The 13,194-nt window shown below is 48.8% G+C and overlaps 1 protein-coding gene across 2 annotated transcripts in view; it reads right to left on the bottom strand.

The window, feature by feature from the left end:
* L3MBTL2 (L3MBTL histone methyl-lysine binding protein 2) overlaps positions 1–13,194 on the bottom strand; it is a 120,404-nt gene that overhangs the window by 77,800 nt on the left and 29,410 nt on the right. For both annotated transcript variants that reach the window (XM_029590461.1, XM_029590460.1), the window contains exons 6-8: positions 7,991–8,108; positions 7,535–7,669; positions 7,183–7,271 (exon numbers count right to left, since the gene is read on the bottom strand). In XM_029590461.1, coding sequence (XP_029446321.1) covers positions 7,183–7,271; positions 7,535–7,669; positions 7,991–8,108 — 342 coding nt within the window. The remainder of the gene's footprint in view (positions 1–7,182; positions 7,272–7,534; positions 7,670–7,990; positions 8,109–13,194) is intronic.

The following is a 13,194-nucleotide window of genomic DNA, read 5'->3' as shown; positions in this document are numbered from 1 at the left end:
GCCGCCCGTAGCCACGCCCCCTAAGTGACGTCATCGGGAGGGGCCGGAATCGCTGAGATAAATCCAGGGAAGCCGCGCGCCAAAGGGGCGCGCCCCTGGGCGAAAAAAATTTCTTATTACTACACCTAACCATATGGGCAGGAAAAGGAAATCAAAAGTTTGGACTTCATCTCCAGCGACAACGGAGGCTAGGGGGCCGATGGACCAACATGTTGTAAGGCGGGTAAGTCAATCTGCCCGCAATACAATACCTGAAATATCCTTTTCCTCGGGAGCTTCAGACAGCCCGAGCCAGCAGTTACTAACTCAACCTCACCTGGACTCAATTGTACTTCCTCAATCAGGTTTAAGGATGGAAGAAAGTGTTATGGATAATGATATACCTCTTCCCACAGTAATGGGGGAGGGGGTGGAATTGGGGTCTAATGAGGGACCTGGACTACAAATATTAAGTCCAGTAACCATAGACCCTCAGAATATAACCCTGGTGGATGTATGGAGAGCAATTAATGATTTGCAAAAGGTAATGACAGGATTTATGGCCCAGACTAATAAAGGAAATCTAGAGTTAAAAACTAATATAGAATTACATAATAATCGTTTAAAACAATTAGAGGAGGCAAGCGGGGAGGCTACAGTACAGATAGCAGCCCTGCAAACTGCAAATCATTCCTTTATTAAGGATTCTCTGACAGCTCAGCGGCAAATTGAGAGACTGGAAAATGAGAATAGGGTTAGAAACCTGAGGTTTTTAAATTTTCCAATGACCAGACTCCTTTCAGCCACTGAGTTGTTAAAGAAATACTTAAAAGAAAATTTGTTTATATTAAATATAGATGATCAATCTATTTCAAAAATATATTATGCTTTGAATTCTAGAATAAAGAGACAGGAAGGAGAGGAAGGTATGGACAGTATCCAACAAAAGTCCCCTAATTTGACCTCCTTCCTGGAGTCGTCAGTGGATGACATACCACAAAGAGCCACACTTCTTGTGACCTTTTGCAGAGAGAAGGATAAGGTTAATATTCTTGAAAAATATTTTAGGAATAAAGAGTCTTTGTTTTGTGGTTATAAAGTCCAGGTATTTCCTGATGTATCACGTACTACCCAGTACAGGAGGAAGCAATTTCTTATGTTGAAATCTAGAGTATTGTCCATAGGGGCAACATATTTTCTTAAATTCCCCTGTAAATGTGTAATAGTGTATCAGAAGAATAAGTTTATTTTCCAGGACCCATCTCATTTAGAAACATTTTTAGTAGATAAAGAAAGAGGATGATTTAGAAAATAACTGCAATAAATAAAGTAATCCAGCTATATGTAATTTGATAGAAATACATTTTCTTTTGAGTTTTGCTTGTTAATGGTTCCTCCCATGTAGTGGACTATAAGATTGAGGTATAGAAAGATTTACTTGAATTTATAGTGGGCTAAGATTGTTATACCAAAAAAAATTTTGTTCCTTCTTTTTGCAATTTGTATAAATTTGTAAAAACCCAATAAACTATAAATATAAAAAAAAAAAAAAACAAACAAATAAATAAACACATAACCAGTCATTTGGCTAAGTACCATGAAAGTTCTTAAAGACTAACGTTAGCATCTTAAGAAGAAATGTGTTCTTACCTGATAATTTCCTTCCCTTGAATCCAGACCAGTCCAGAAGCATGGGTTATGTTCACCAACCAGCAGATGGAGACACAGACAAACAGGTTTGATTATGTCATCCTTTAGAAGCAAAATCTCCAGTTTCCAGTGGCAGATTTTTCAGGATTCTGTGGTGGATTTTTCAAACTTCTGCAGCAATTATATGCAAATTATGCAATTTGTCACATATTTGCAATTTAAATAGTGTATTTTTTTGTACTTTCTAAAAGGAAAGTCCTTTTCTGATATTTCTGTGCCCAGTTAAAGTGGTTCTTTATTAGAGGAAAGGGAATCTTCTTGATTGGTGATGGAGGGGAAGGGGATCAGGAAATGGAGAGGGAGGAAATCTCAAGCAGGAGGATTAGAGGGATAAGGAATGGAGGAGGACAGACACAGAGTAAAGAGAGGGAAAGAAAATGAGGGGAGGGGAGGGAAAAGGGAATCTGGAGAGGGGGTTTCTAGGGTTAGGAGAGGAAAGTACGGGCCACTCACACCACTCTCCCAGACATTGATTCTCCCACTCATAGCCCATACCCCTCCATTCCTCTCAAACACTGTCTATTCAAACACACCCTTCCATTCTCCTCATTCACAGCGCACAGCCCCTTCCAGTCCCTCACTGACACTCTACAGTACCTCTGAACCTGTCACGCATTACCCCCTGCATTCCCCCTCTGATCTCCTCACTCCCTTTCCTCCAATCTCCCCACACCTCTCACTTACAGTCCCTCTCCTCAAAACCCTTCCAAATTCTCTTATTCCTTCTCCGGAACCCCCCCCCCCCCCCCGGCATCTCATTTAAATACCTTACTCCCTCTCTTCCATCCAATCCCCCACACAATCCTCACTCATGCTCCCTTCTTCTCAGAACCTGTCTCTTTCCCTCCTTCTGGCCCCTCATATCTTAAAAAAATATATAGACACCTAGGTTTTGTTTTTTCTGTAGGTTGAGTTTTAAATTGCTCCCTGCCACTTTCAATAAAGTTCTTTAAAAAAAAAAAAAAAAAAGGAAAGAAAAGAAAAGGCTGCCCAACTTTCCTCCCTGTAAGCAGATTTTTTTCTGCTTTCTCTCTTTGGCAGTGTTAAATAAACATGATCTCTGTGTCAAATTGAGCTCCCTGATGCTCAAGGGAGTGAGAAGGTTGCAACTTGCTCTTTGCAAAGTTTATGACCCATCTCAGTTCCTGAAGAAGCAGCTGAATTACTCTAGCTATTGCTTCCTCATCTCTTGCACTGATTTTACACAAATCATTCAATTGTCCATATAAGGAAGCACTAGAACTCCTTTGCAACGTAAATATGCTGCTACTACCATCATTATTTTGGAAAATGTTTGGAGCACTAGTTATACAGAAAGGCGGTGTCTGAAATTGAAAATAACCTCCTAAAATTACAAAATACAAGTGTTTGATGTTCCTTATTGAAATATGGAGATGTGCTTCAGTGAGATCCAAAGACATAAGGTATTCCCTTTGTCTTACCATTAATATCGCAGTCTTCAAGGTCTCCTTCCTGAAATGAGGCACTTTCAACTCTTTGTTGACATCTTTAAGACCTAGAATGTGACAAAAAACTGAATACTGACCTTGGCCCCATTGACTTCGTGGGACCAGAACTACTGTGACTATGCCTAAGAGAGTATGTAGAGTTGAATGAAATCACTTCTCTCTCCTGAGTGGATGAGCAAGGGGAAACAATAAAGGGTTCTGCTAAAGGACAGAAAAACTCCAAAGCATAGCCATTATGAACGATGGCAAGTTTGCTTACAGTAAACAGTGTTTTCTGTAGATAGCAGGATGAATTAACCATTACAAGTAGGCGGCATCATCTAGTAATACCAAATGTACTTCTCTCTCCAAGCTAGTAGAGCTTTGAGCTCTACTGTGCATGTGTGTTGTCTCGTAAGTCTCCTCAGTCTATCCCAGAGCTAATCTAGCTATGTAGTTGATTCTCCAGGGAGGCAGGCAGGTATTCCATGGCTAGTTCATCCTGCTATCAACAGAAAACACCGTTTACATTAAGCTGCTTTTTCCACTGATAAGCAGGATGGGAAGGCCCAGCCGAGGGTTGCAGAGAAGCATTTATTTAGTAAGCAACCTGGCCCACACCATGGAAAGTGGACTACAGCAAGAACAGATTTTGCAAAATTGCTTGTCCAAATTTACATCAGTCTTTGAGAGGTTATCAAGCCAGAAATGGGACAAAAGATATGAACGAATGAATACCAAGTTGCAGCTTTGTGACTGTCTTCAATAGATTATTTCTTAAAGATGAGCAATGAAAATATCCATGGCTCTCACTTGATGAGCCTTCACAGAGACGGTCACTTGCAGTCCTAAGGTGTAGCAGTGGTGAATGCATTCAGCCAGTCAGACAAGATACACTTGGCGACAGCTACTCCAGCCTATTGGAATTATATGAGATGAACAGCTGAGAGGTTTTACATTGCAGCTGAGTTAGTTTGCAAAAAGTACCTTAGCATATTGTGAGAGTCAGAGCATATAGGACTTTTTTTTAATGCCTTCATGCTTGTGGATCCTAGAAAAGAAGATAGGCAATACAATGGATTGATTGATATGGAAAACCAAGACAATCTTTGGCAGAAACTTCAGGTGAGTTCAGAGAACCTTGTGGAGGAAATGCATGCATGGAAGATAGTGGACAAGAGCTTGGAGTTTACTTATTCTTCTAGCTAAAGTTACTGTGATGAGGAACCCTACCTTCCATATCAAGTACTGTAGAGAAGCTGACTCCAAAGGCTCAAAAGTAGGATTCAGTAGTCGGGAAAGGACCATATTCAGATCTTATGGAACAGGTGGCTCAACATGCCATAGACCAGTGCTTCTCAACCCAGTCCTCAACACACACCTAACAAGTCAAGTTTTCAGGATATCTACAATGAATATGCGCATGAGTGAGATCTGCATAAAATGGAAGTTGTACATGCAAGTCTCTCTCATGCATATTAAGAACATGCCATACTGAGTCAGACCAAGGGTCCATCAAGCCCAGCATCCTGTTTCCAACAGTGGTCAATCCAGGCCATAAAGAACCTGGCAAGTACCCAAAAACTAAGTCTATTCCATGCTACTGTTGATAGTAATAGCAGTGGCTATTTTCTAAGTCAACTTAATTAATAGCAGGTAATGGACTTCTCCTCCAAGAACTTATCCAATCTTTTTTTAAACACAGCTACACTAACTGCACTAACCACATCCTCTGGCAACAAATTCCAGAGTTTAGTTGTGCGTTGAGTGAAAAAGAACTTTCTCCGATTAGTTTTAAATGTGCCCCATGCTAACTTCATGAAGTGCCCCCTAGTTTATTATCCGAAAGAGTAAATAACAGATTCACATTTACCCACTCTAGACCTCTCATGATTTTAAACACCTCTATCATATCCCCCCCTCAGCCGTCTCTTCTCCAAGCTGAAAAGTCTTAACCTCTTTAGTCTTTCCTCATAGAGGAGCTGTTCCATTCCCCTTATCATTTTCGTCACCCTTCTCTGTACCTTCTCCATCGCAATTATATCTTTTTTGAGATGCGGCAACCAGAATTGTACACAGTATTCAAGGTGCGGTCACACCATGGAGCGATACAGAGGCATTATGATATTTTCCGTTTTATTCACCATTCCCTTTCTAACAATTCCCAACATTCTGTTTGCTTTTTCTACTGCTGCAGCACAATGAACAGACGATTTCAATGCCTCTCCGGCTGGAACAAGTGGAGCACTCGGGGTTCATCCCTTTCCAGAGGGGGACCTGGTGTCAACAAATCCGGATCCGGTACCATGGATGGCTGAGCCAGATCCGGGGGGGAGGGGGGGGTACAACCCCCAGTACTACCCGGACCCTAATGGAGCCTTGCCCATCCAGCGCTGCAGGAGACTGCAGGGTGGGCATCCGAGGAATCTTAGCAGGGGGAGGTTCTCTTCTTGTAGACTTGCCAGATAAGATTTGTGCAATAGCAGCACAAAATCCGCAGAAAAAAGTGGCCTGGATTTTCTGGAGGGTGGGGGAGGGGCGGGAGGGTCAGGCAATTCATCCGGAGGACGCACAGGGCTTAAATTGGGAGGAGAAACATGAAAATCTGGGTCTTCTCCCTCCTGCAGCCCCGAATCGGGAGCTGCACCGATTCCCAAAATGTCCGCCATTCCAGCGGTTTGCCGAGTAGGGAACGGCCTGGCCACGCGGCGAGAAGACCGCCCCCAGGTGGCCGGCTTGATTGCTGCCGTGGAGGGACCCTCCCTACCCGGCAGGCACCCGGAATAAAGCCCTTTGCGGGAGAGCCGCAAGGCAGGCTCCCCGCAGGCTAAACATAGATGTGAACGAGGCATGATTGACAGGAAGGAATCGCCGAGAGGTAGGAGAAACAGCTGAGCTGTGCTGCTCTGAGGAGCGAGTACAGGCGAACGAACCCTGCTCGCTCCCTTCTCTGACTGAAGCAGAGGTAAAAACAAGCTGCCGATTACCAAAATGCAGTGTGTAACGTTTCTTTCTCTTTTTTTTTTTTTTTTTAAATGCAGGGGGATGGTCTTCCCTGTCAGCACAGCCGGGGAATTAAACATCCAAGGCAGCTATATATAGGGGGAGTGACTGGACCACCAGTATCGCCCCAAACACACTGGTCACCGGGAAAGGAGCCTAGGCTGAGAAACTCAAGGGGCAAGCCCCCCTAGGCTCCCCAAGAGCACGGAGACAGCGCTGTCTCCTGAAATAAACAGAGCCTCTTCAAACGTTTTCTCTTTTTTTTTTTTTTTTAAAAAGAATAATACTTGCTTGATCTTGGTCAAATAGAGAAAGAAAAACCCCACAGGGCAAAAGCAAAGTAATAAGGAAAGGGAACCGCAGGGTGAGCTGCCTGCATCTGCTGGAGACAGACAAATACTGAAGGGCTGCAGGGTAGGCTCTGTCCTGATATAGGATACCCTTTCAGTTTTGGTCTCCATCTGCTGGACAGGAGGCTCAATCCCACGGTCTGGACTGATCTGGGTATGTACAGGGAACTCCTCTCTTATCTCAACCCTTTGTCTCTTGATTACATCACTGAATCTGCCCAGACTGTTTAAAAGGGACATTCACATAAGTCTCTCTTCCTCATCTCTCGCATCACACAGGTCTCTTTCTTTCTCTTCCTCACCTCACACATTCCCTGTCCTTTTTCTCTGCCTGCCTCCTTCAGTATAGGAGCTGTACACTTAAGTAAAATAGCTTTATAACGACTCACATATTTTATATAAAAATGTTCTTATTATATGTGTGTCTATATGACCTCATGCATGCATGCATCATCATTACTAGCACTGAAAGCCCAATGAGAGGCATTGGTAGTGAGGGGCGGGGGAGAGGTTTGGGACACATCAATAGTGGTACAGGCAGTAGTGGGAAAGGAGAGAAAAAGAGGATGCCAAATTTTTTAAGCCTTCCAGGGTAACCAGAAAATTTGAACGAGCCCTATGTGTGTGCCTTCCTGTACAAGTGTCTGTCCCTGCATGCGTATTTTGCCCCTTTTACCACCGTTTCCTTCTACCTTTATGTGCAAGTCTGCAGGGATGGTATTCGCCCCGACCAGCTTCTTCATCAGGAAGTTTCTCCAGTCTGTGAACTTGGCATGAATACCTGGAAAAGGTGAAGACGTAGCTGTGATTGCCAATGCACTCCTTACCTAATTCTAGAGCCATCTGTTCCCGCACCCCCCCCCCCCAAACTTCCCTCTACAGTCCTTCCTCCTTTTCATCCCCTCTGCCGGCACACCAAGCGTAAAGCAGATGGGTTACAACCTCCTTCCCCAATTAAAGAATCCTAAGAGACACCTAGCGATATGCAGTTGTACCCCCTTGTTCACCGTAGGCCTTCCCCTTCCCCTCGGCATGCATCCTTACTCTGAGGTGGCACCAGGATCTTGCTGTTGATGGCACACCAGCCAATGGGGTGAATGTCTACCATGCCCAGGTTGCACCAGAAGTCATGACTGGAATCCTCCTCAAATCCTTCATATCTTAGTAAGACCTTGTACCCTGTCAGCAGGGAGAAGGGGAGAGGGAGAGATGGGATAAGAAAGAAAAAGCAGGGAGAGATGGGGAGGTACATGGTGGCAGAAAGAGATAAAATTATGCATTTGTAACCAAAACTAAATGGATTCTACTCTACTATAAACTAAACTATTCCCTCGCCCTGCCTCATCTGTGCCCAAAGCAACAGCTTTAACAGCAATACTTATTGGTTGGCCTAACAGCAGCACAAGACGTCACACTGGAGGTTTCTTCTCTCAGCCTCTGGAGACTGTTGGTGTAAATTGCTTTTATATGGTACAAAGTCTCTTCAAATCCCAGTCTAACCTGCTATCCGGACGACAGATGCGATCCAGTAGACCCGGCTGGGTAGCACAGCATCGCTGTTCAAACTTTCTACCTTCATTCCCAACAGCACATCGTCCCACTGATCAACAAGAGGCACCTGTGGGGGGAGAGAGGGGTGAGACACCCAGGCCTGGCAAAGAAGCAGAATGTGCACAAGCATGGGAGACGAGGTCAAAGGGCAAAGGAAAGCTAAGCGCTCAGTGCTGGTCAGAAGAGGGATGGGTGACTAAGCTTTCACTATCCAAGTGCTCTCTCTCTCAGGGGATCTCTGGAAGGGATTGGACAAAGGCAGACTTATGTTAAACCTGCAGTTCTAAATGAAAATTAGTTCTTACCTGATAATTTTCGTTCCTGTAGTACCACGGATCAGTCCAGACACCTGGGTTGTGACTCCGCACCAGCAGATGGAGACAGAGCAAAACTTGACGGGCTCCCTACATATAGTAAGGTGCCACCCACAGCCCCTCAGTCGAACGTACTGTCAAAGCAAGATAAAAGTGTCCGACTAACTAACTATGAAAGCATAACGTAAAACGATTCAACACAGCACCCCTGGCGGGAATTGAAAACATCAGGACCAGTGAAAAAAACACAACGGCCCGGTCCGAAATGCAAAAAACAGTGTCAAAAAACAGTGACAAAATTCTTCAATGGAGCTAAAGAACCGAGCGGACTCTCCCTCTATTCATCAGCAACAGAACACAGACGGGCGGGAGCCTGGACTGATCCGTGGTACTACAGGAACGAAAATTATCAGGTAAGAACTAATTTTCATTTCCCTGTACGTACCCGGATCAGTCCAGACACCTGGGATGTACCAGAGCAAATTACCTAGGGTGGGAAGCAGAGAGTCCCGCTCAGAGAACACTCGCTCCAAACCCCTGAGACTCAGCTGCCTGGACATCAAGTCTGTAATGCCTAGTGAAAGTGTGCAACGATTTCCACGTTGCTGCTCTACAGATCTCTTGCGTGGACACCTGAGAAACCTCTGCCCAGGATGTGGCCTGCGCCCGAGTCGAATGAGCTCGGAGCTCCTTAGGCGCCAACTTGCCCCGCAGAAGATACGCCGAACCAATCGCTTCCTTGAGCCAACGCACAATCGTGGCACGCGAAGCCGCAGCCCCCCTGCAAGAACCTGAACAGAGAACAAACAGGTGGTCGGGAACCCATAAAGGATTCGTAACTTCCAGATAACGAATTAGAATCCTGCGAACATCGAGCTTCCTTAACTCTTTCGACCCCTTGTCCAAGTGATCCACAGTCGAAAACCCTGGAAGATCCACCGACTGATTCAAGTGAAAAGAAGACACCACTTTGGGCAAAAAGGACGGAACAGTCCGCAGAGAGACCCCCGCCTCCGAAAAGCGCAAAAATGGTTCTCTACAAGACAGAGCCTGTAGCTCCGAGACCCGACAAGCAGACGTAATCGCGACCAGAAAAACCGTCTTCAAAGTAAGATCCTTCAGCGTTGCCCGCTTAAGTGGTTCAAACGGCGCTCCACAAAGAGCTGAGAGCACGCAATTCAAATTCCAGGATGGACAAGGATTCCGTACCGGCGGGCGTAAATGTTTAGCTCCCCGAAGAAAACGCGTCACATCTGGATGGCAAGCCAAGGACACTCCTTGGACCTTACCTCTAAGGCAACCAAGGGCAGCTATCTGGACCTTGAGGGTATTCCAAGACAGCCCCTTGGAGAGGCCCTCTTGGAGGAAAGCGAGGACCGCCGACACAGCTGGCAGTATAGGGTCTACTTCGTGAGTGCTACACCAGTCCTCGAAAACTGTCCAAACCCGCATATAGGTTAAGGAGGTAGACTGCTTTCTAGCCCTCAACAAAGTAGTGATCACTGCCTCGGAGTATCCCTTAGTCCTCAATCGCGCCCTTTCAAAAGCCAAGCCGCGAGACAAAAATGATCCGCATCCTCCAAACAGACGGGACCTTGACGAAGGATGCTGGCGTCTCCGTGAAACCGAAGCGGAGGCTCCGCCGCTAGCTGAATGAGATCTGCGAACCACGGACGCTGGGGCCACTCCGGCGCCACCAAGATCACCTCCCCCGGATGTAACTCTACTCGCCGTAGCACCCTGCCGATCAGGGGCCACGGAGGGAATACATAGAGCAGCACGTCCGTGGGCCAGGGAAGTACCAGGGCATCGACGCCTTCTGCGCCCCGCTCCCTCCGCCGGCTGAAGAACCGCGAAGCCTTCGCGTTTTGAGCGGTGGCCATCAGGTCCAGGTGGGGCTGTCCCCACCTGGCACAGAGCAGACGAAACGCTACATCCGATAGCTCCCATTCCCCTGGATCCAGACGATGCCTGCTGAGGAAGTCCGCTTGTATGTTGTCCACTCCGGCGATGTGAGACGCCGCTAGACCGCTGAGGTGATGCTCCGCCCAGCTCATCAACCGACTCGCCTCCACCGCCACCTGCTGGCTCCTCGTTCCTCTCTGGCGATTGATATAGGCCACCGTGGTCGCGTTGTCCGATAAGACCCGGACCGCCCGGCCCCGAATCCACGGAAGGAATGCTCATAACGCCAAGGACACCGCCCGGGTCTCCAACCGGTTAATGGACCACCGTGACTGCTGGCTGGACCACAGGCCTTGAACCGAGTGTCCCCCACAGACCGCTCCCCAACCAGAGAGGCTGGCGTCCGTCGTGACCACCGTCCAAGTGGGCAAGAGCAGAGAGACACTGCACGTCAGATGCCCGGGGCAGAGCCACCACTGCAGGCTGGCCCTGGCGCGACCTGAGAGGGGTAGGGGTCGAAGGAACTCCTCCGATGCCGGCTTCCAGCGGGAAAGTAACGCTGATTGTAACGGTCGCAGATGAGCGAACGCCCAGGGAACCAAAGCTAGCGTGGACGCCATGGAACCCAACACCATCAGGTAATCGCGAACTAGCGGGCACCGCATGGACAACAGGCGTTTCACCTGCCCCTGGAGCTTGACCACTCTCTCCTGAGTTAGCGACACCCGCGCTCTCTCCGTGTCGAACATGGCCCCCAGGTATTCCAACCTCTGGGTAGGCTCCAGATGACTCTTGGACAGGTTGATCACCCAGCCCAGGGACCGCAAGAGGTACAGGACCCTGGCAATCGCCGCTCGGCACCCGGCCTCGGATTTTGCCCGGATGAGCCAATCGTCCAAGTAAGGGTGAACCAGGAGCCCTTCTCTCCGGAGCTGGGCAGCCACCACCACCATAACTTTGGTAAAAGTGCGTGGAGCCGTGGCCAGGCCGAAGGGAAGAGCCCTGAACTGGTAATGCCTGCCTAGGATGCAGAATCTCAAGTACCTGTGATAGACCGGCTGAATCCCGATGTGTAAATACGCCTCCGTGAGATCCAGCGACGCAAGAAACTCGCCGGGACGAACCGCGGCCACTACCGAGCGGATCGTCTCCATCTTGAAACTTGGAACACGAAGGCACTTGTTAACCCCCTTGAGGTCGAGGATGGGCCGGAACGCGCCGTCCTTCTTGGGAACCACAAAGGAAATGGAGTACCGCCCCGCACCTCTTTGACTTGATGGCACGGGAGTAATGGCGCCCAGGGCTTCCAGGCGCTGCAGGGTCGCCCTCACGGCTGCGCGCTTGGCGATAGACTTGCAGGGGGAGACAAGAAACTTGTCCCACGGTAGGCGTGCAAAATCTAAAGCGTAACCGTGTTTTATTACTCCGAGGACCCATTGGTCTGAGGTGATCTTGGTCCATTCCCCGTAAAACTGCACAAGCCTCGCCCCCACGTATGGTACGGCTTCTGGAGGCCGCCGTGGGGAATGAACCAGTCTCGTTTCATTGGGCCGACTTGGACCCCGACCCCGCCGAGGGTCCACCGGACCGGTTAAACTTCTTCCCTCGAAAGGACTGAGACCAGGAGGAGGATCTTGCAGAACTCGCGCGGTAGGACGGACACGTCCCCGTCGATCTTTGCGGTCTCTGGCGCCGGTTACACCGAAACAGTTCCTGGCCGAGAAGTTAGATCGCGACCTCGGCCTGTCCTCAGGCAGCTTGAAGGCCTTGTTCTCGCTGAGGAACTGCATGAGATCGTCCAGTTGCTTACCAAAAAGTAACTTCCCCTTAAAAGGCAAAGATCCCAGATGCGCCTTCGACGTACCATCCGCGGCCCAGTTACGAAGCCAGAGGAGACGGCGAGCCAAGACCGCTGACACCATAGCCCTGGCCGGAGTTCTCAGCAAATCGTGCATGGCATCTGCACTGTAGGCTATCACTGCCTCCAAGTGATCCGCCTGTGAGGCTTCCCCATCGGAGAGACCAGCATTCGCTTGTAAGTTCTGGGCCCAACGAAGGCCCGCTCGCAATGCAAAATTACTGCAGATAGCTGCTCTGACTCCCAGGGCGGACACCTCGAAAACCTTTTTGAGTTGAACCTCCAGTTTCCGATCCTGGATGTCTCGAAGCGCCGTGGCGCCAGTGACAGGGATGGTAGACCTCTTGGTTACCGCCGACACCGCTGCGTCCACTCGGGGGAGGCGCAGCAATTCAAGAACGTCCTCAGGCAGAGGATACAACTTGTCCATGGCCTTGCTCACCTTAAGGCCTAATTCCGGGGTATCCCACTCCCGGAAAAGTATGTCTGAGGCCGAAAAATGAAAAGGGAATGCCACCGTAGGCCCGGCGAGACCGAGAAGTACCGGGTCCATATTGGGGCCCTGACGGACTTCCACCTGTGGAGCTTCCACTCCAAGCTCCTCCAGGATCGCTGGAATAAGTGGGGATAGCTCCTCTCTTTTAAAGAGGCGCACAACCTTGGGGTCATCCCCATCCCCCGTCAGCGTGCCTTTTCCTGCACCCGGCGGGGCAGGACCTGGGTCATCGGGCCCCTCAGGCCCTCCCGTGGCCCTCGAGGCCGACTGTTCCTCATCTGAAGAAGTAGACTCCGTTGCCGAATCCCGAGGGACGCCCCGCGCCTGTCTCTTCTCCTGAGGTGGATCCGACGAGCCCCTGGGCCGGCCTGCCCTTTTCTGGAGCTGAGAGCGTCCCTCTCCGCCGCCTGAGACTCTCCCGGACTTGTGCTGTGATTTCTTATACTTTGCCAATTTTTTTAAAAGCAGAGCAAAATCCTCGGAGAAGGAATCCTCCGAACCCGAGGATCCCTCCCCCGAGGTCAGCTGACCAGATTGTAGGGCGCCCCCCGGGGTTCCCCCCCCCCCCCGCGGCTGAGGA

This window comes from Rhinatrema bivittatum, chromosome 2, assembly GCF_901001135.1.
Source record: "Rhinatrema bivittatum chromosome 2, aRhiBiv1.1, whole genome shotgun sequence".
Lineage (NCBI taxonomy): Eukaryota > Metazoa > Chordata > Amphibia > Gymnophiona > Rhinatrematidae > Rhinatrema > Rhinatrema bivittatum.
The sequence above is the reverse complement of the archived record's forward strand: the minus strand, read 5'-3'. Positions and strand labels throughout refer to the sequence as shown.